Raw genomic sequence first — 23,653 nt, forward strand, 5'->3', positions numbered from 1 at the left:
CTAATGGTCATGTGACTGTGAGCAACTCCCTCTGGGAAGCAGTTGGACTAGATTCTCCTTAAGGGGGCTTCCAGAAACTCTTCAGCTGTAATATATTATTTCCATTTGGTGGCAAGTAGCTTCTTAGGGATTTGTTTTCAGGTTAATTGAAGACAAACAACAAAAATGGTTGAGACAGGCTATAGAATTCTACAGATCTGAGTTTGATCTTGGCCCTGCCAATGTTTCACAGTTTGACTTCACTTAAGTCAGTAAGTTAGTTAACTTCCTAAACACAAGTTTGCTTGCCTGTCAAATGCAGGGGACAGTAACTACTTTAATAGGTTGCTGTACACATTGAACAAGAAAATGCATGAAAGAATCTGGCTCACTGTGAGTGTTCAATTCAATTCTTGCCATTGTTCTCAGACTGTGAAAATTCGTAAACTTTTCCCTATCTTCCTTTGTAAGTGAAAATTAAACTCTAATGCTCTTTCAGAATGCTCTCACAGCATGGACTAATGAAAACATAATGAGATTGGAGTTTGGGAGATCATAGAGAAGTATCATACACAAATAACACCTCCATGTCATCCATAAACTCACTCTACGCCTGAATAATTTTTAATTACCTTTGTATCATGTGACTTTCCCATGTCTTTCTGGGCAGATGTGAAAGCATAGAGCTGGACAAAAAAATCCAGGACCTGATTGAGAGAAATGCTTCTCCTCATCCAAAAGGGGTCACCCCAGAGGCCATGACAACTCACAGAAATCCATGTTCTCCAAAGGTAAGAAAGCACCTTTTTTCTCCTGATCTCAATTACCCTTCAACAGCTTATTCACCAAGAAGAATTTGCAGGGACAGTCCCCAAGTCATTTACAGTCAGTCATGTACTTCCTTGTCAGCTGAGAGGATAAAGTGAAGCAGTGTAAAACTTCTCTCACACAGTCACTTCCTGTTACTAAAGAAATTCTTCAGCAGAAGAATTTGCTGGCACTTTCCAGTTTAAAGTGCCCAGGCAGCTGTGACTACAAGAAGGTGAGGAGCTCATGCTACTTGAAAGAATGTTTATTGCAGGGGCAACTCTTTTCTGGGAAGAAATAATCCGTTTTGAGTAAACTCATTTAAATTGGGTTACCAAAATCAGTATAAACCATGTCGATGATTTTTTGTAGCTGTTTTTGTTTTATTTTGTATTTTTGTAAGAAAAAACAAGGTTTCACTGATCAAAGGAGTTGTTTGACTTTGAACTTCCACTTGTTTCAGGATATTTGTCTGTGGTGCTTTATATAAGCAAATCAAGGGTGAGCTCAAGCTAGGAATTTTACAGATGACTTTCTAGACGTGCATCCTATGACAACATGCACTCTTAAACTCTGTAGTCCTCTCAATTAAAAACTATCTTTCACAATTCTTATTAAAATATATATATATACACATATATATATTATGAGTGCGTTTGAGAGCATGGTTGGCATTTTAAAAAGTAATTTATACTTCTGCTTAAAAATAACATTAGTTCTTCTTTCTAAAGAAGTTCATTCTCAGTGTAGAAAATGTATATGGATAAACACAGAAAACAATAAAAATCATCCAGAGACAGATTCACTGTATAGATAATGGAGCTTGGGCTCCCTTAAACAAATATTTACTTTTATAACTAATTTGCATCCATAAATTTGTTTCTTTTTTCTTTTAAAGGAAATCCCAGAATTGTATAGGCCTCAGGACTCACTAAACATGGATCTGGCTTTGAAACCACCAGTAGGCTCACCACCTATAGAGAGCATCTCTCAGCATGTGGAATATCTCTGTGTTTTACCCACACACATGTATACATACATCTGTCTTGTTAACTTACCTTTTTTCACTTAATATGCCGTGCATACTCCTGCACCTCTTTCTTTCATTCATGTCATGAATAGTGTTGTGTGCTTTCTGTATTTAGGCACTTTTTCCTGTTTAAAAACTTAACTTCTTCCTGAACAGGTTGTCTTTATTTCAGAGTTACAGATGAATGTGTACTAATGGTTAAGAGGTCAAAGAAGGCCTCTTTCTTCCATTTTCTTCTGTTCTCATTCCAACTCCAAGCCCTCGCATATACACCTCTGACTCCCAACTAGAAATTTATTCCTTCATGGAAATGTGTGCTTTTCCTAGCCACGTTCTTGTCTAACCCCAGAAAGAAATTTCATGGTCCTAATTTTAATTTCCTCTCATACCCTCATCCTCATATCCTCTCATTACCATCCTCTAAGACCCATTTGATCATGACTGACCTTCCTTGAAATTCTGTTCATTTATCTTCTTCGTCCTTCCTTACATGACAAAAACCTATTCTACATCCTTATTACCATCCTTTTAGATACAGGTTCTGCCTCCTTCTGGGACTTCACTGAAACTTGTGTGTCTCTCTAAGATACTGATTCTCCTATGACCTCATTGAGGAGATGTGCCCATTCTCCTACACTTCACACTTCCAGGCAAAGGTCAGCAGATTCTTAGCTGATATTTTCTATTCTCTTCATGAAGTATGACATAAAGACATTTACAGAGACTGAGAGAGTAGGGGGTAAGACCCATGGCTTAAGGAAATTGAGGAAGATATGAAATGACTGTTGGAAGGCAGGGAGACAGAAGAGATAAGCGAAACTAAAATAAATTGCACAGTAGCAGTGAGGACCGAGTTGAGTTTGAAAACCACCACTGTATGATAAGACCAATCATTTAATAGTGTGGGGGTTCCTATATCTTCAATATCTCCATCACCTCTCACCAACTTAAAATATGTACAATTCTCTTTCACTTCAAGCATATATGAGACCCCATCTTCTTTTATGGGTAATGTTTGAACTCACTCTTACACATCATAGCCAAGCTCATTGATCACAGCATCCAAAACTTTCCCACTCCTATCACACCGTTAATAACCTCCATCTGGATAAATCCAGCAGTCATTTTGCATTTTACTTTTCTCTTGTCTTCTCATTTGCATCTGATGCTATTTAGTCATTCAATTTTCTTAAAATGTCTTACTCCATTGACATCTGTAATATGAATCCCTGGACATCCTCCCCACCCCTCCCCGCTTTTTTCCTCTGGTTTCTCCTTCTTACTCACCTTCACTGGCTTCCCTTATATCACCTGCTTGTGCTATATTAGTGTTTCTCAGGAATCTGTCCTAAGCTCAATAAACTACAAAATATATGACGATGACTCCAGACACATGTACTTACTAAACATGGAGTGTTTTTCTACATGTACTCTCTTTCCTCTCAGTATTTCCTGAGTGAATTCAATATATTTCCTGCTGTATCTGCTTGTCATCTCTCCCAGCCACCACCACATACACTTTGTATACTGGTAAATGACTCACTAGGTGCCCAGTCATCCAGATTTGAGGGAATCCCTCAGGGCCACCATGCTGCACGACTCAGGTGGCACCATTCACAGAGTAGTGCCATCTTCCCTTCACTCTGGACCTTCCCTAAGGATCTTGTCTAATCTGCTTTTATTACATCTCTGGACTTTTTTCCTTTTTCTTCATTCTATCAACATAGATCTTACTAATGTACTTAAAACCTAAAAGTGCTTAAAGCTTAAAAGTAGATCTCTTTACATACATCATTGAATTCAAAGGCCTTTGCATCATCTATACAGTCCTTCAAGATATAGCTTCTGTCACATTTAGAACCAAACATTAGAAGAAGGATATAATACTTGTTGGGGTAAACACGTATTGGGGTCAATGCTTTATTTTGTTTGATGCCTACTGTCTTTATCCACATTTTCCAAATGAGAAAATTAAAACTCACAGGAATTTTAAAACGTTGTCTAAATTCGCCAACTTGTATCAGGATAGAAAGCCAAGTTTGTGCATATTTTTCTTAGAGTGTTTTAGTGTCTTCTATATATTCTGCTACTTTCCAAAGTGCACCCTGTGTTCTAGTTACCCGTAAGCCTTTGACAAACCATGAAGCTTCCTGTGTTATCATTTCACATGCTGCTTACTCTTTCTGGAAATCCTTGCTTCCTTGCCCATTTGATGAACTGCCTTTTTATGTCAATTCAAACTTTCTTGTTCTGAAACCTTTTCATCCTCTCTAGTCCCACATAGTGTTACTCAGTCCCCTCCCCGCTTTGTCCTACATCTTTATTTTCTTTGTATGTCATTTATAGACTTTATCATTTTGCTTTTGTAATCACTTACATATCTATGTGTTTTCTCTCATATGGATTATGAGAGACTCACGGATTTTTTGAGGATAGGGTATAGTGCTCCATGAAGGTCTAAACTATCACAACATAGAATTTTCTAGAAATCACCAGTAGTAAACAACTTGTTTGGTTTCATGAGACCTGCTAACACTGAATATACAATCAATTTACCTTATAATTCCTCTACAAATAGTTCTCAGAGTCTGCAGGGGAACATCAAATGTATACTCATAAGCTTAATCTCTCAGTTCTTGTATGGAAGCTACCATTTGGTCTTGCCCTTCTTGGTGTCATGAAGTTCTTGACTGCCAAAAGTTTTCAGATGCTCAAACTGTCCTTGCTTCTCGAAGTTTGCTGTACCACTCTCGGGAGCACCGTTGGTTACCACTCACTGTGTCAAGTGTGCTCAATGTGGAATATGTCTTCAAGAACTCAAATGCAACCAAACACTATTGCTCTTGCAACCAAGGTGGAGACACTTCTTTTCCAACTTTAGCTTGCACGTCCAGTGTTTGCCAGAGGGTCACAGTCCTTTCAGTTTGTCATTGTTTGAATTTTAGCTGCTGTCTATTGAGTGCCTACTCTTGGCCAGCATTTTGCACAGTACTTCCATTCATTAGCCCATTTCATCTTTACCCCTCCACAGATGGGAAACTGGAGTTCAATGAGGCTAAACAATTTTCTCATGATCATACAGCTAATGGGATTTAGATTCTGGACCTAAACTCAAATCTGTCTAATGAAAACAATTGCCCTGTACTTCCTAGATTTGATTTTCCCTCCCTCACATCAGAGTTATTTGAAAACTAGGCCAGAGCTCTGGCTGGTGTCAGGAACAATACTGTCATCAGACTAACTCCTCTTTGAGTTTGAAGCATCACACTTGGATCAAGCCACTTGATCCAAGAATCAGGTGACTTGATTCTTAACCAGGGTAAATTCTCCCAGAACAGCCCCCAGGAGTCTCCCATCTTCATCTCAATAGAACTGGCATAACCTCCTCAGTTGTCCTCTGCAGGTATTTCAATTATTTGATACTTTTAATAAACGTGGCTTAGTTTCCAGGTGGAATCTCTGCTGAGCTGCTATTTACACAATAACACTCTGCAGAAAGAAATCTTATACTCAGAACAAAAAAAAGACCTTCACATTTTTGCTGTGATATTGATAGGAAGGAAAAAATATAAGAAAATTTCTATTTAGTTAAGACAAGAGTGAGCCAATCGTAGGGACTGTAGAAGGCTTCTCTCGTTTTCACACTGAATGAAGTTAGCCTAAGAACGATAAGGTAGATTCCCTTTCCAGGATCAGGAAATTAGTTTCTTTATGGCTTTGTGGGATGTGAAGGGTGTGACTGAATGAAAGATATAATTTAATGAAGAAGCCTGAGACGTATGTCAAGTTCCCTTTCTGATCAACTACTATTGCCAAGAATACGTAAGGAAGAAGAATTACTATAAGAGAAATGAACAGACTGACTCATGCTTTGAGGAAACAGAAAGTTGCTATTGATGAACATGAGGAAGTCCATGAGCATGAAAGTATGCTTTTATATTCCGGGGGAGTTGAAGAAGTAGAAAGTTAGTGATCGAAGGTCATTTAAAGTCTTGCAGGCAAAGGAAAAATAATTGCCTAAGTGAGAATGACATTAAGATTCCAAAATGAATGTTAAATGAAAGTTATATAAAACCAAGTTACAGTACAAGTACTATGTGAAAATTGTGAAAAGAACGTATGAACCTGCAGTTGTATATCTTCAAATACAAAAGAAAGCACCCTATTGGGTGCTTGAAATATATTTCTTGGATAAACAAATACAGTTCCAATAATGCTTGGAAACAAAGATGAAACCTGGGAGTGAAAGGGAAAGTGCCAACTTTTAAGCAGACTTGCCAGAATTGAATTTATCTAAAAGTTCCATCCTGTCTTTGGATTTTATTGCTTCTGACTTTAACTTAGAGGCAGAACTACAAATGGGCTTTTAATGACTTTTGATACAAGTTAAGGGAGGAACTCTCAGTGGGTGGGGACAAATTCTAGACCTGGACACTCTTCCCAAGGTAAAAATCCTCCAGAAATTGCTTTGGGTGGTTATGAGATTGATATGTACTTATGACACTTCAAAAGATTATGAGGGAGAAACTTCTTGCAAACTACCATAAATTGACACATGTTTTCTGTAACCACACTGTTGAGAAAAAAAATCTAGTTTTCCTTTTTTTATTTCCCTTTTTTGAAAGCTGTTATTTTTTATCAAAATCTTGTTTTCTCATCTGTACAATGGGTTGTGATAATTATACAAAGTAAGTAAAAGTGCACTCTGTGTATGTAAAGTGCTAAACCAACACAACACTGTCATCACCATCATCATGATCGTCATCACAATGCTAGTAGGATGAACTTGAGCCTCAAAATTTTCTTTAATCGTTTTCTCATACAATTACTGACTTTCCCTTTGAATCTCATTATCTAATTTCAAAGGTCGTAGCTGTGGAATGTTTTGTTCTATTTTTTCTGCTAGAAAAAAATTGTTGCATTGTTGTGTGAAAATCTGTTTAGCTTTCATTGGGAAACCTTTGGATAGCTGGCTGGAAAGCCCTGCCTGCAAGTTCTCAGACAGTGAGGAGCCTGCCAGTTCAGCTGCTGCACCTTACGGCATTTGAAGCTCATTACTGGCAATGTGAGTGAAGTCATTTAAATGAGCCATGTATCTTTCTATTATCTGTAAAGTTTGGATATTAATGTTTAGTCTTCTGATTCTGAAAATATTATAAACCCTTCAAATTAAGCAGATTAGTGGATAAATAGGCCAGATTATATTTCCCAACATATCTACATACAGTTAATTTGATTCCATAGTTAATTTATGACATATTTCTCCTTCCATTCATTACAGGGATTTTTAAAGGATTCCACTGTACATGAATATCAGGTATACATCCAGATAAGGAGATCTTGTGCATATGACCAGCTTGAACTCTATTTTCTAATAAAGCACACTACCAGGCAACCCAGGAAAACAGAGACACTGGTCTGTAAACTAAAATTGTACCCTAAGACAAAATAATTAAAACTCATAAAAATTAAGGGAGAGAAAAGCTTTCCCTAACTTTTGAAAGCCACCCACCTGTTGGGCAGGACAGAAGAAGTGGTGCAATGGGAATTATAAACTGAGGCTCCATTCTGGTTGGTAAATAAGACACACTTTGAGTAGGATGCTTTCTACTTACTCAGACATCATCTGTTCTGTCACTGAGAGAATTCCACAAAAGAGGGAGTTACAGAAAATTGAAAGATGCAGATTGTCTTCTGTAAGATATAGGAAGTAGGTAGAGGAGGATTCTCTTTGCCTCAGTGAACACAACAATCTTGGCAGCTCCAGTTTGGGTCACCGGGGTGGGCAGGGGAGCAGACAACAACACTGGGGGGCTTGGTGGAGGAAGCCACAGAGACTTGAAGGGAAAAGTGGCATCTGTGTGGAAATTATAAATATTGATTAAAAGAATATAAGCCTTCCTAGAACCCTGCAAAGAGAAGAAAAGGAACTTGAGGTCTCAAGGTTTCTACTGAATGGACACTTAAAGCCAAAGGTATTATGCTTACTTTTGGAATTATCACGCCACCCTTGTCTTTTTCCAGACTTGCATGACTTCAGCAAGTAAATTTGAAGAAGTTTTGGATAGGTATTCCTTTTAATGTAAGAAGAAGAACAGCATTAGCCTGTGCATTAAGAAATGTGTCAACTCATGACAATGTTAAGGAAGCAAAATATTGGGCTTGAAAGATACCATGAATAACCTGTTTATAAGAGTTGTTTAGCAAATGTGTTCATTGCGTTATTGATCTGTTTAGCTTTGTGACAGGATATGGAGGTCTCCTAGGGACATCTCAACCCAAGCTGGGTTTTGGAATCTAATGTATCAGTAAGTCTTCTTTCTCAAATAAGCCTTCTTATTTCTAGTTTGATTGAAAATATTTTTGAATGGACATGGGAACAGTACTAGCAAAATGGACACTGTAAGCTCTTGCTGAAGAATGTTCATATCATTCCAATGTCCACCTTCTAGATGAAATGTAACAAAAACTCTTTTGTTATACTTTAAATTCTGAGGTACATGTCCAGAACATGCAGGTTTGTTACATAGGTATATATGTTCCATGGTGGTTTGCTGCATCCATCAACCTGTCATCTACATTAAGTATTTCTACTAATGCTGTCCCTCACCTAGCACCCCCACCCGCTGACAGACCCTAGTGTTTGATGTTCCCCTCTCTGTGTCCATGTGTTCTTATTGTTCAACTCGCACTTATGAGTGAGAACATGTGGTGTTCAGTTTTCTGTTCTTGTGTTAGTTTGCTGAGAGTGATGGTTTCCAGTTCATCCACGTCCCTGCAAAGGACATGAATTCATCCTTTTTATGGCTGCATAGTATTCCATGGTGTATATGTGCCACATTTTCTTTATCCAGCCTATCATTGATGGGTGTTTGGGTTGGTTCCAAGTCTTTGCTGTTGTAAATAGTGCCTCAATAAACATACACGTGCATGTGTCTTTATAGTAGAATGATTTATAACTCTTTGGGTATCTACTCAGTAATGCGATTACTGAGTCAAATGGCATTTCTAGCTCTAGAATCTTGAGGAATCGCCACACTGTCTTCCACAATGGTTTAACTAATTTACACTCCTACCAACAGTGTAAAAGCGTTCCCATTTCTCCACATCCTATCCAGCATCTGTTTTTTCCTTACTTTTTTATGATCACTATAATAACTGATGTCAGATAGTATCTCATAGTGGTTTTGATTTGCATTTCTCTAATGACCAGTGATAATGAGCTTTCTTTCATATGTTTGTTGGCTGCATAAATGTCTTCTTTTGAAAAGTGTCTGTTCATATCCTTTGCCCACTTTTCGATGGGTTGTTTGTTTTTATCTTGTAGATTTGTTTAAGTTCTTTGTAGATTCTGGATATTAGCCCTTTGTCGGATGGATAGACTGCAAAAATTTTCTCCCATTCTGTTGGTTGCCTGTTCACTCTGATGATAGTCTCTTTTGCTGTACAGAAGCTCTTTAGTTTAATTAGATTCTATTTTTCTGTTTTGGCTTTTGTTGCCATTGCTTTTGGTGTTTTAGTCATGAAGTCTTTGCCCATGCCTATGTCCTGAATGGTATCACCTAGGTTTTCTTCTAGGGTTTTTATGATTTTAGGTCTTACATTCAAATCTTACATTTAAGACTTTATCTTGAGTTAATTTTTTGTATAAGGTGTCAGGAGGAAGTCCAGTTTTAGTTTTCTGGATATGACTAGCCAGTTTTCCCAACACCATTTATTAAATAGGGAATCCTTTCCCCATTGCTTGTTTTTGTCAGGTTTGTCAAAGATCAGATGGTTGTAGATGTGTGGTGTTATTTCTGAGGCCTCTGTTCTGTCCATTCATCTATATATCTGATTTGGTACTAGTACCATGCTGTTTTGGTTACTGTAGTCATGTAGCATAGTTTGAAGTCAGGTAGCGTGATGACTCCAGCTTTGTTTTTTTTTTTCTTAGGATTGTCTTGGCTATGCAGGCTATGTTTTGGTTCCATATGAAATTTAAAGTAGTTTTTCTAATTCTGTGAAGAAAGTAAATGGTAGCTTGATGGGGATAGCATATGTGCTATCTATAAATTGAATCTATAAATTACTTTGGGCAATATGGCCATTTTCACAATTGATTCTTCCTATCCATGAGCATGGAATGTTTTTCCATATTTATGTGTCTTCTTATTTCCTTGAGCAGTGGTTTGTAATTTTCCTTGAAGAGGGCCTTCATGTCCCTTATAAGTGGTCTTCCTAGGTATTTAATTCTCTTTGTAGCAATTGTTAATGGGTATTCACTCAAGGTTTGGCTCTCTGTTTGTCTATTATTGGTGTATAGAAATGTTTGTGGGTTTTGCACATTGATTTTGTATCCCGAGACTTTGCTGAAGTTGCTTATCAGCTTAAGGAGATTTTGATCTGAAACAATGGGGTTTTGTAAATATACAATCATGTCATCTGCAAACAGAGACAATTTGACTTCCTCTTTTCCTATTTAAATACTCTTTATTTCTTTCTCTTGCCTGATTGCCCTGGCCAGAATTTCCAATACTATGTTGAATAGGAGTGGTGAGAGAGGGCATCCTTGTCTTGTGCCAGTTTTCAAGGGGACTGCTTCCAGGTTTTGCTCATTCAGTAGGATATTGGCTGTGGGTTTGTCATAAATAGCTTTTATAATTTTGAGATACATTCCATCCATGTCTAGTTTAATTGAGAGTTTTTAGCATGAAGAGGTGTTGAATTTTGTCAAAAGCCTTACCTACATCTATTGAGATAATCATGTGGTTTTTGTAATTGGTTCTGTTTATGTAATGGATTACGTTTATTGGTTTGCATATGTTGAACTACCCTTGCATCCCAGGGATGAAGCTGACTTGATTGTGGTGGATAAGCTCTTTGATGTGTTGCTGGATTCAGTTTGCCAGTATTTTATTGATGATTTTTGCATCAATGTTCATCAGGGATATTGGCCTGAAATGTTCTTTTGTAGTTGTGGCTCTGCCAGGTTTTGGTATTAGGATGATGCTGGCCTCATAAAATGAGTTAGGGAGGATTCCCTCTTTTTCTATTTTTTGGAATAAATTCAGGAGGAAAGTACCAGCTCCTCTTTGTACCTCTGGTAGAATTTGGCTGTGAATCCATCTGGTGTTGGACTTTTTTGGTGGGTAGACTATTAATTACTGCCTCAATTTCAGAACTTGTTATTGGTCTATTCATAGATTCAACTTCTTCCTGGTTTTTACTTGGGAGGGTGTATGTGTCCAGGAATTTATCCACTTCTTTTAGTTTTTCTAGTCTATTTGCATAGAGGTGTTTATAGTATTCTCTGATAGTAGTTTGTATTTCTGTGGAATCAGTGGTGATATCCCCTTTATCATTTTTTTATTTCATATATGTGATTCCTCTCTCTTTTCTTCTTTATCAGTCTGGCTAGAGGTCTATTTTGTTGATCTTTTCAAAAAAAAAAAAAACAGCTCCTGGATTCATTGATTTTTTGATGGGTTTTTTGTGTCTCTATCTCCTTCAGTTCCACTCTGCTCTTAATTATTTCTTGTCTTATGCTAGCTTTGAATTTGTTTACTCTTGCTTCTCTAGTTCTTTTAATTGTGCTGTTAGGGTGTTGATCTTAGATCTTTCTTGCTTTTTCTTGTGGGCATTTAGTGCTATGAATTTCCTTGTAGACGCTGCTTTAAGTGTGTCCCAGAGATTATGGTACATTGTGTCTTTGTTCTCATTGGTTTCAAAGAACTTCTTTATTTCTGCCTCCATTTCATTATTTATCCAGAGTCATTCAGAAGTAGGTTGTTCAGTTTCTATGTAGTTGTACAGTTTTTGTTTTTGTTTGTTTGTTTGTTTTGAGACGGAGTTTCGCTCTTGTTGCCCAGGCTGGAGTGCAATGGTGCAATCTCGGCTCACCGCAACCTCCACCTCCTGGGTTCAAACAATTCTCCTGCCTCAGCCTCCTGAGTAGCTGGGATTACAGGTGCGTGCCACCATGCCCAGCTATTTTTTTGTATTTTTAGTAAAGACGAGGTTTCACCATGTTCACCAGGATGGTCTTGATCTCTTGACCTCGTGATCCACCCACCTCAGCCTCCCAAAGTAGTTGTACAGTTTTTAGTGAGTTTTTTAATCCTGAGTTCTAATTTGATTGCACTGTGGTATGAGAGACTGTTTGTTACGATTTCCATCCTTTTGCATTTGCTGAGGAGTGTTTTACTTCCGATTATGTGGTCAATTTTAGAATAAGTGTGATGTGGTGCTGAGAAGAATGTATATTCGGTTGATTTGTGGTGGAAAGTTCTGTAGATGGCTCTTAGGCCCGCTTGGTCCAGAGTTGAGTTCAAGTCCTAAACATACTTTTTAATTTTCTGTCTCATTGATCTGTCTAATATTGACAGTGGGGTGTTAAAGTCTCCCACCATTATTTTGTGGCAATCTAAGTCTCTTTGTAGTTCTCTAAGAACTTACTTTATGAATCTGGGTGCTCCTGTATTGGGTGAATATATATTTAGGATAGTTTGCTCTTGCTCTTCTTGTTGCATTGATCACTTTACCATTATGTAATGCCCTTATTTGTCTCTTTTGATCTTATTGGTTTAAAGTCTGTTTTATCAGAGACTAGGATTGCAACCCCTGCCTTTTTTTTTTTTTTTTTTTTTTTGCTTTGCATTTGTTTGGTAAGTATTCTTCCATCGCTTTATTTTGAACCTATGTGTGTCTTTGCATGGATCTACAGCACACCAATCGGTCTTGGCTCTTAATCCAATTTGCCAGTCTGTGTCTTTTAACTGGGGTATTTAGTCTGCTTACGTTAAGGTTAATATTATTATGTGTGAATTCGATCCTGTCATTATGGTGCTAGCTCATTATTTTGCACATTAGTTAATGCAGTTTCTTTATAGTGTCGATAGTCTTTAATATTGTATGTTTTTGCAGTGGCTGGTACCGGTTTTCCTTTCCATGTTTAGTGCTTCCTTCAGGAGCTCTTGTAAGGCTGGCCTGGTGGTGACAAAATCTCTCAGCATTTGCTTTTCTGTAAAGGATTTTATTTCTCCTTCACTTATAAAGCTTAGTTTTGCTGGATATGAAATTCTGGGTTGAAAATTATTTTCTTTAAGAATCTTAAATATTGCCCCCTACTCTCTTCTGGTTTGTATGGTTTCTGCAGAGAGATCCACTGTGAGTCTGATGGGTTTCCCTTTGTGAGTAACCCGACCTTTTTCTCTGGCTGCCCTTAACATTTTTTCCTTCATTTCAACCTTGGTGAATCTGATGATTATGTGTGTCTTGGGGTTGTTCTTCTCAAGGTGTATCTTTGTGGTGTTCTTTGTATTTTCTGAATTTGAATGTTGGCCTATCTTGCTAGGTTGGGGAAGTTCTCCTGGATTATATCCTGAAGTGTGTTTTCCAACTCTATTCCATTCTCCTTGTCGCTTTCAGGTACACCAATGGAATGTAGGTTTGGTCTTTTCACATAGTCCCACATTTCTTGGAGGCGTTCTTCATTTTTTTTCATTCTTTTTTTTCTAATCCTGTCTTCATGCTTTAATTCATTATGTTGATCTTCATTCACGGATATCCTTTCTTCTGCTTGACCAATTTGGCTATGAAACTTGGGTATGCTTCATGAAATAATGAAGTTCTCATGCTGTGTTTTTTAGCTCCATCAGGCCATTTATGTTCTTCTCTAAACTCATTATTCTAGTTAGCAATTCATCTAACCTTTCTTCAAGGCTCTTAGGTTTTTTTGCATTGGGTTAGAACATACTCCTTTAACTTGGAGGAGTTTTTTATTACCCACCTTCTTTCTGCAGCCCACTGCTGTCAATTCATCAAACTTATTCTCTCTGTCCAGTTTTGTTTCCTTGCTAGTGAGAAGTGGTGATCCTTTGGAGGAGAAAAGACAGCCTGGTTTTTGGAATTTTCAGCCTTTTTGCACTGACTTCTTCTCATCTTCATGGCTTTATCTACCTTTGGTTTTTGATGTTGGTGGCCTTCAGATGGGGTCTCGGAGTGGACATCCTTTTTGGTGATGTTGATGATATTCCTTTCTGTTTGTTAGCTTTCCTTCTAACAAGCAGGACCCTCTGCTCCAGGTCTGCTGGAGTTTGCTGGATGTTCACTCCAGACTCTGTTTGCTTGGGTATCACCAGCAGAGGCTGCAGAACAGCAAAGATGGCTGCCTGTTCCTTCCTCTGGATGCTTCATCCCAGAGGGGCATCTGCCAGGTGCCAGCCACAGCTGTCCTGTGTGAGGTGTCTGTCAGCCCCTTCTGGGAGGTATCTCCCAATCAGGAGACAGACACAGGGATCAGGGACCCACTTGAGGAGGCAGTCTGACCCTTAGCAGAGCTTGAACACAGTGTTGCTCTTTTCAGAGCCATCAGGCAGGGATGTTTAAGTCTGCTGAAGCTGCGCCCACAGCCACTGTTCCTTCAGGTGCTCTGTCCCTTATAGATTGGGATTTTATCTATAAGCCGCTGACTGGAGCTGCTGCCTTTTTTTTTCAGAGATGCCGTGCCCAGAGAGGAGGAATCTAGAGAGGCAGTCTGGCCACAGCAGCCTTGCTGAGCTGCGGTGGATTCCACCCAGTTTGATCATCATGGTGGCTTTGTTTACACTGTGAGGGTAAAACCGTTTACTCAAGCCTCAGCAATGGCAGATGCCCCTCCCCACAGAAGCTCCAGCATCCCAGGTTGACCTCAGACTGCTGTGCTGGCAGCAAGAATTTCAAGCCAGTGGATCTTAGCTTGCTGGGCTTTGTGGGGATAGGACCAGCTGAGCCAGACCACTTGTTTCCCTGGCTTCAGCCCCCTTTCCAGGGGTGTGAACAGTTCTGTCTCACCAGTGTTCCAGGAACCACTGGGGTATGAAAAAAACAAACAAACTCCTGCAGCTAGCTCAGTTTCTGCCCAAATGGCCACCGAATTTTGTGCTTGAAAGCCAGGGCCTTGGTGGTATAGGCACCAGAGAGAATTTCCTGGTCTGCTGGTTATGAAGACCGTGGGAAAAGCACATTATCTGTGCTGGATAGCACAGTTCCTCACGGCAAGGTCACTTATGGCACAGCCCCTCATGGCTTAGTCCCTCACGGCTTCCCTTGGCTGGGAGAGGGAGCTTCCCAACCCCTTGTGCTTCCCAGGTGAGACAATGCCCCACTCTGCTTTGGCTCTCCCTTCATGGGCTACACCCAGCTACACACATGGCTACACTGTCCAACCAGTCCTAATGAGATGAACTGGGTACCTCAGTTGGAAATGCAGAAATCATCCACCTTCTGTGTTGATCTTGCTGGGAGCTGCAGACCAGAGCTGTTCCTATTCATCTATCTTGCCAGCAATCTACAGCAAAAATTATTTTTATCTTATTTACCTTATTGAGAGAGAGGCATAACTCACAAAGCATGTAAATATGTTTTCTTACAGGACTTTAGAATAAGTAGCAAAAAAATGAGATCAATTTTTTTTTTCCAGTGAGGAAGATAGCTATTCTGATTACTTTTTAAAATAAATGTTTGTAATTTAAAATGAGTTAGCAAATGTTTGCAACTTTTCAGGCTAGCATGTTGGGAGATTTTTTTTTTTTTAAGTCAGGCTCATTTTCAGACAAAACATTCCTGATATGTGTTCTTTGTATAACCCATGTGTTGAGTCCTCACCATAGCCTTTCCATACACCTACATCATTTTTATATGCACATGTTCTTTCTTAATTTTTAAAAATTTTGTTTATTATTATTATTATTTTAGAGACAGCATCTCACTCTATCACCCAGACTGGAGTTTGGTGGTGCAATCATGACTCACTATAGCTTCAACCTCCTGGGCTCAAGTGATTTCCCCACCTCAGCCTCCCAAAGTGATGGAATTATAGCTGTTACCCATAGTGCCTAGTCTCTTAATTTTTATAATTATAACTTTTGATATTTAAACATGGTGTCTAAATCTATAGACAGAGTGTTGAAATGCATTCCCTCAGGAAGAAGGTAGTTCTCTTTCACCTGAAGTATCCAAGCTAATCTGGACAATCCCTTGGCAGGAATGATGCAGAAAAGATTCCATTATAAATGGATTGGTCCCCTCTAATGTTCAGATTTTCTATTCAGAAAATAGAAAATACATCTGAGATGTGCATTTTGCTCATCTTCCTAATCTAGTATTTGGCACAATACTTGGTCCGCAGACCATAATCAATAAGTATTTAATATAAGAGTACATACACTGGCTTGGCACAATGGCTCATGTCTGTAGTCCCAGCACTTTGGGAGGCCCAGGTGGGTGGATCACTTAAGGTCAGGAGTTCAAGACCAGCTTGGCCAACATGGTGAAACTTTATCTCTACTAAAAATTCAAAAAAATTAGCCAGGCATGGTGGCATGCACCTGTAATCCCATCTGATCAGGAAGTTGAGATAGAAGAATTGCTTGAATTCAAGAGGCAGAGGTTGTAGTGAGCTGAGGTCGCAACATTGCACTCCAGCCTGGGCAACAGAGCCAGACTCCATCTCAAAAAAGGAACTTAAAAAAAAGAGTGCATATACACGGGGGTCTGTTGGGGGGAGGGGGGATAGTGGGGGGGTGGGGACTTGGGGAGGGATAGCATGGGGAGAAATGCCAGATATAGGTGAAGGGGAGGGAGGCAGCAAATCATACTGCCAGGTGTGCACCTGTGCAACAACCTTGCATGTTCTTCACATGTACCCCCAAACCTAAAATGCAATAAAAAAAAAAAAAAAAAAAAAAGAGTGCATACATAAATGAAGGTGAGATCAACACATGAGAAAAGTACAAGAGAAAAACAAAGTGATCTGCATTACTATAAAATGATCAGGGGCCAATTTCCTTCAGAAAAGAATTTTCTGACCACTACAGTTTTTAAAGGCTGAATTTCTCTTTTCTGACCATTAATTTCTATTTTGGAAATAGAAATTAATCTCTAGGCAAGCAGTGGTGGGAATTTGGTAAGATTTTGTTTGGATACAATGTCAAAGGTCAAACCACCTCATATCTAGCCCCTCAAAACGCTTAATTCCCATAAAACTTTCCTGAATCATATTCCTAATGGCTTAGGCTCCTGTATTGCTTCTCCATCATTGGTAAATGATGTCCTCTGCAATAATTTTTAGGAGTGTTATTTATGTCTACCCACATAGATAAAAGGTTCTTTGGGGGAAGTAAACTAGGAAGACTAAACGAGCTCTGATATGGGTTCAGCCACCCACTTTTCACATCATACTTGTGAGCAAGTCATTTGCCATCTCTAAACTCAACTCTGTCCTCATTAACATCAAAGATGCCTCTTCTTACAGAGCTGTTACAAAGTTCAGATTGAAGCAAATAAAGTATTTTAAACCACATAACTCTTTAGAACAACATAGTAATTTTCTTTGTTTTCTAAACTAAATTTAGTTCCATTCTAGGACCTCTAGCTTGTCCTTTGGAAAACAATTTAACTAGTTGACAGAAGAAAATTTCAGTCACTTCAGTGTTTTCTCAGGCAATTTATATTTTCTGTGCAGTGGTATGCAAGAATTCTTCCTTGTCCTTTCACATAATGGTACCTAGGGGTTTGTGGAACAGATTTTGTGGAATAATCTGGGTGAAATAGGGTTACCAGATGTAGCATATAGAAATATAGGATGCCACCTAAGTTTAAATTTTATATAAATAACAGAATACTGTATGGAACAAGCATACAAAAAATTGTCGTCTGTCTGAAATTCAAATTTGACTGGACATTCCATATTTTTCTGGCAACTTTGGGGTAGAGGCATCCGGGTTACAGTGATCCCCCATCTGACACTGCCATTGGCACTGATGTAGTCTATCCCTTACGGGGTTTTTCATTGGCCTGTATCCTCACTGGCAATCACTAAAGCTTCCAGGTCACTCAGCACATCTCTTGTCCTTAGGGTCATATGGTTACAGTACATGTTCCTCAATTTGACTCTGAGGCACCCCCAAACCCTCAGTTAGCCAATCTTTCATCTTTCCCAGGAATATAGGGAATTTCTGGCTCTGCTTCCACACCACTCTAGGGTTGAGTTTTCTCAGGACCTCGCTACTTAGACAAGTCAAAAGGCCATGTCATAGCTGTGTACCATGGTGGTGTGGAGAAATTCTCTTCAAGACTCGTATCTTCCCTGGACTTAACCCAGGGAGTAAGGCTGCAGCTGACTCTGCTCTTTGATGTTCAGTGTAAGCAATTTGAAGATGATAGATGAGTATTTAGAAGTAGGGGAATCGGGGCCAGGTGCCATGGCTCACACCTGTAATCCCAGCATTTTGGAAGGCCAAGGCAGTACTCTCTTTCCCTAATTCATTTTCATTTTCCCCAGGCATGAAACTTCTACTCTACTGGGGCAGATGGTGAAAGTGGTAAAGACAGGTTACCTTGACTCTTCATCTACTCATTTTTTTTAAATCAGGTATTCTTATAAGTTTTTATGCCTTGATTCAGACTTTTCCCCTAACATTTTATCATGAACATTTCAAACACGTAGTGAAGTTGAAAGAATTGTATGGTATACACACACATATACCCACCATCAAAATTCTGCCATGAACATGAACATTTTACTGTACTTGTTCACTATGTATTCATCCATCTATTCATCCCTCTTTTAATCCATCAACTCATGTTTTTTTTTTGAGGCATTTCAAAATAAATTGCACAAAATAAATTAGCATAAAATATTTAAAAATGGTTTTGAAATCATTAGCTCTTGAAATTAAAAGGTTTGATTTTCAAGATGGTTTCTGTAGTTGGAGAGGCTATTTTGAAATGCAAATGCCAAACAGGGGCAATTTTCCTCTTTTCATTCTATGGCAAACTTAATCTGACAAAAGATATCCCTTACTGGCAAGGCACAGTGGCTCACGCCTATAATCCCAGCACTTTGGGAGGCCGAGATGGGTGGATCACCTGAGGTCAGGAGTTGGAGACCAGCCTGGCCAACATGGCGAAACCCCATTTCTATTAAAAGTACAAAAGTTAGCAGGACGTGGTGGCAGGCATCTGTAATCCCAGCTACTTGGGAGGCTGAGGCAGGAGAATTTCTTGAACCTGCGAGGCGAAGGTTGCAGTGAGCTAGATCACACCACTGCCCTCCAGCCTGTGCAACAGAGCCAGATTCCTTCTCAAAAGAAAAAAGATATCTCTTACCGAGCAAAGAAAGAATTAGCTACATACAACAAAAGAGCAGTGTGTGTTTTGGGGGATCATAAGTTAACGCTAACTTACAAGATGTTATAAAGCACCATGAAAATGTAGAAAATATTATTAAATATCACATTTCCACCTTTAAAAATTTTTCCCATAGCATATCTCATTATTTGTATTATTTATTTATTAAATATTAATCAAAATCAAGTAAACAATTTTAAGAGGCATTTGTATGATGGCTAAAGAATGTTGATTAGATAACCAAAATAGGATAAGGTAAAATATTTGCCTATAAAATGAATAAAAAGAAAATACACAGAAACAAGCCAGCTCTTTAAACATGTGTTAACAGTCCTACCTGATCATTTCTGGTTTAGAGGCAAAGCCTATACATTTGTGTATCCCTGTGGTCATTCTGTGTTCTGGACTGTGTTCTGAAAACCAGGGCTGTGCTATGATTTTGTACTGTAGATTCATACATAAATGGACTCGTTCAATAAAAATGTATTGTACTACTACTCTGTACCTTGAAGGTACTGTGATAGTTCCCAAGGCTAAAATAATAAATACTGACCTCATCTTCAAGAAACTTATAGTATCTCAGAGGAGAAAGGTACATAAAATTAACAACTGCTTTACAGTAAGTGCTAGAGTTGATGCTTCACAAAGCACCATGAGATCATAAAGAAGGAAGTAGCTAACTCCACTCTGGAGGACCAGAGGAGTCTTCACAGAGGAGCTGTTGGTCAAGGTGGGTCAAATTATTTACTGCTTTGTGGGACACTGAGAAATCTTTAAACATGGATTTCACGAAATCTGCAGTTTTATAGAGACTACAGACTCATCAACAAAAGCCGGTTTGCTTTTAATGTATCTGATGTGTGCTAAAACCTAAAAGTGTATAATCAAAACAGACTGCAAACAACAACACTCCTATTACATAGGAGCACTGTTTCAGAGTTCCAGCCAGGAGGGACACAAGCATATATCCCCCAGGAGGCTATGGAATTGGTGACAGCCCTGTCCTCTGACTCTGTTAGTTCAAAACCAGGTTTGGGGGATCAAAGAGAGGTGATGTACTAGTTGGAAGCCAAAAAGTTGAAGTTTCTGATCTTTAGATCTTATAATCTCTTGAGAAGATATCTGATTTGGGAACACTATAAATTTGTTTTGTAAGGAAGGCAATTTGCGTGTGTCTGAGTCCCACATGAACATGCGCAGGCACTAAAATACCACTACGTCAGGCTTGAGAAATACAGAGTGAACACAACATACAAAAGTTGCTATTATGGAGCTTACAATCTATAGTGTCGGGAGACAATCAACAAAAAGAAGAAAAAAATATAGAGTTGTGGAAAAATAAAGCAGGAAAGGTGAATGGAAAGTGCTGGAGTGGAGAGCAATTTTAAATTGGGAGGCCAAGTAAAGACTCGATAAACAGATGTCACTTACACCATTACCTGTCAAAGGTGAGGGGATGTACCATGTGGACATCTAGGGAAAAGATAGTTCAAGGCAAGAGAGAACAAGTTTAAGGGGCAACAATGTTACCAGGACATGGTGCAGAATAGAGTAACAGGAGGATACCAAGAATGAGGTCAGAGAGGCCTGGGCTAGATTGTGTAGGACCTTGCTAGCCACTAGAAAGAGTTCTGCTTTCACTCTGAGTGAGATGGGGAGCCACTGAAAGGTTCTGAGCAGAGGAGTGACATGAAATGATATTTTAAAACCCTCACAATGGCCACTGCATTAATAATGGGGAGGGGGGAATAGGAGCAAAAACAGAAGCAGGAAAACCCTTAGGTTAGTGCAATAATCCAGCTAAGAGATGATAGTGAGTTGGTGTCGATGCAAAAATGCCAATCATCTTGCCCAAGTTTACATAACTAGCAAGTGATAGAACCAGGTTTGACACACAGCCAGAGATCAGTCACTGCTGGACATGCTCTTAAAAATGTTCCTATGAATAAAATCAGGAGGCAAATATGAAAGTCCTCACTTTGAAAAAGTTATTAGAAGGCATTTTTTTTAGAAGCTGAGGTGGGAGGATCATTTGAGGTCAGGAGTTCAAAACCAGCCTTGGCAATATGGTGAGAACCCCAGCTCTACAAAAAATTAAAAGATAAAAATAGCCAGGTGTGGTGGTACATATCTGTAGCTACTCAAGAGGTTGAGGCAGCTGGATTGCTTGAGCCCAGGAGTTAGAGGTTACAGTGAGCTATCATTGTTCCACTGTACTCCAACCTGGACTACAAAAATGTGTAACAGCAGTGGCTCACGCCTGTAATCTCAGCACTTTGGGAGGCCGAGGTGAGTGAATCACAAAGTCAGGAGTTCAAGACCAGCCTGGCCAATATGGTGAAACCCCGTCTCTACTAAAAATACAAAAGAATTAGCCTTGTATGGTGGCATATGCCTGTAATCCCAGCTACTTGGGAGGCTGAGGCAGGAGAATTGCTTGAATCCAGGAGGCGGAGGCTGCAGTGAGCCAAGATCCCACCACTGCACTCCAGCCTGGGCAGTGAGAGAGAGAGACTCTGTCTTGGGAAAAAAAAAAAAAAAAAGGTAAGTTTATTTCACCTTGCCACTTGCTCACTAAACTGAGAAGTCTCTAGACTCTCGTGGTAATATGCTGCTCCCCTGTCTGTATATATTTTTTAAAAGGCTACAAAATGTTCAGATAGATTGGATACAGGATGTAAGAGAAATAGGAGTCAAAGACAACTACAAGGTTTTCGATCTGGAGAATAAAAGGTGTTATTTTTTTATTTTTTATTTTTTTTAATTTTTTAATTTTTTTTTATTTTATTGCATTTTAGGTTTTGGGGTACATGTGAAAAACATGCAAAGTTGTTGCATAGGTGCATTCATGGCAGTGTGATTTGCTGCCTCCCTCCCCCTCACCCATATCTGGCATTTCTTCCCATGCTATCCCTCCCCAACTCCCCCCCTCCGCTGTCCCCCCCACTCCCCCGCAACAGACCCCCGTGTATAGTGCTCCCCTCCCTGTGTCCATGTGTTCTCCTTGTTCAACACCCTCCTATGAGTGAGAATATGTGGTGTTTGGTTTTGTGTTCTTGTGTCAGTTTTAACTGTAACAGGGAAGACAAGTTTTGCAGGGAAAATCATAAGCTAAGTTTTTGTGATCAAACAAGACAGGTGAAGAAGGAGGTAATTATTATGCATATAAGCAGAGGTGACAGTAGGCAATCAATATAGGAGTCTGGAGTCCGGGTAGGGGTATGGTCCATTCCTAGTGCCCCTGGTGCACTGATTGCTAAATATTTTGATTGTCACAAGCTGTTAAAATAAACATTTTGAATATTACATTCGCTAATTTATATTAACTGCATTGCAGATTCCAATTTCTCCTATTTAATACATGGTGTACTAAAAGCACTTTAAAAAACACTTTGATCATGTAATTCCTTTGCCCAAAGGTCTTTAGTGACTCCCTATGGCCTATAAGGTCAACATTTCTTTATCTGAAATTAAAATATTTTATGATTTTATCCACATCACCTTTAGCAATACCACATGGACCCCACTATAGCTAAATTGGACTTGTCAGAATCCTTCATACTTAGGTTTGCCTAGTTCTGTTCTGTTTCTTATAGCATTTATATCTCAGCTTTCATTCTCTATCAAAATCCTATCTACCCTTCAAGGCCCAATAGAAACTCTGACTCTTTCCTTATCTGTCAAAGCTGAGAATGAGCACTCTCTCCTCTGAATTCTTACAGGTCTTATTGTCTCTACCATTTATTTCCTGGTTTTCATTTACTGTTTAGTTTTTCAAATACATAGATTGACACACACACGTGTGTATGCAAGTGTACATTTCACCATAAGCAGGGACTTTTGCTTCTGTTTTCCTTTGGAGCCCACACAATATCAAGTACATAGTGAGTGATGCATGAATTGTGGGTTGTCCTTTCCTTTTGTCATATTATTTGTTCCCTAAATAATTTGATTGATGGCCCTATCTTTAGAGCCAAATTATTATTACCATCTAAGCTCAGATAGCAACCGTAGGAGAAGGACACTATTACCATCCCACTGTATAGATGTGGAAATTGAGCCTTAGAGATCTTAAGCACCTTAGATGTTTAGATAACCAAAGTCACAAGCAGTAAGCGGTAGAGCCAAGATGTGAATCTAGATGATCTAATTTTAGAGCTTTCCCATCTACATAGCACATACACGTAAAAATTCATGCAAATAGACTCAGGAAGCAAATAAGGTTTTTCAACTCCCATTCTAAAAGGATATAAAAGGAAAAAAACACATTTCTTTTACCTGCCAAAGCATGCCTCCAAGAATTTATAGAAATGTGATCCTGTCATCTTGGACTAATTTTGAGATAATTATTGTCCACCAGAGTGATGGTTACAGACCAGTGACTGGTAGTCCTCATTTTTTTTTTATCATATTTCTCTCTGTTAATTTTAATTTTCTTTCCTCTATATAATATTTTAGTGACTACAGAAATAAAGACTCTTCACAATAGCCTTGGAAACATAGAGCGACACCTCTGTTTCTCTGAAAGTAATTTCAGCTAGTGAGACTTGTCATGAAACAAAGCTTAACTAAAAACCAGACTCTTAAAATATATGGCATAATGTCAGAGGGATGGAGGTGAAGTGAAGAGAGCATATGTAACAGAAAAGACCCATTTCATTCTTAGGGATGGGCTATTGGAAGTCT

The 23,653-nt window shown here is 39.0% G+C and overlaps 1 protein-coding gene across 2 annotated transcripts in view; it reads left to right on the forward strand.

Moving 5' to 3' along the window:
* TNIP3 (TNFAIP3 interacting protein 3) overlaps positions 1-23,653 on the forward strand; it is a 107,296-nt gene that overhangs the window by 46,288 nt on the left and 37,355 nt on the right. For both annotated transcript variants that reach the window (XM_012473073.2, XM_064383910.1), the window contains exon 3: positions 650-770. In XM_012473073.2, coding sequence (XP_012328496.2) covers positions 650-770 — 121 coding nt within the window. The remainder of the gene's footprint in view (positions 1-649; positions 771-23,653) is intronic.

The sequence above is a fragment of the Aotus nancymaae genome, unplaced genomic scaffold (genome assembly GCF_030222135.1).
Source record: "Aotus nancymaae isolate 86718 unplaced genomic scaffold, 86718_ANA_hifiasm-v0.15.2.pri h1tg000033l, whole genome shotgun sequence".
Lineage (NCBI taxonomy): Eukaryota > Metazoa > Chordata > Mammalia > Primates > Aotidae > Aotus > Aotus nancymaae.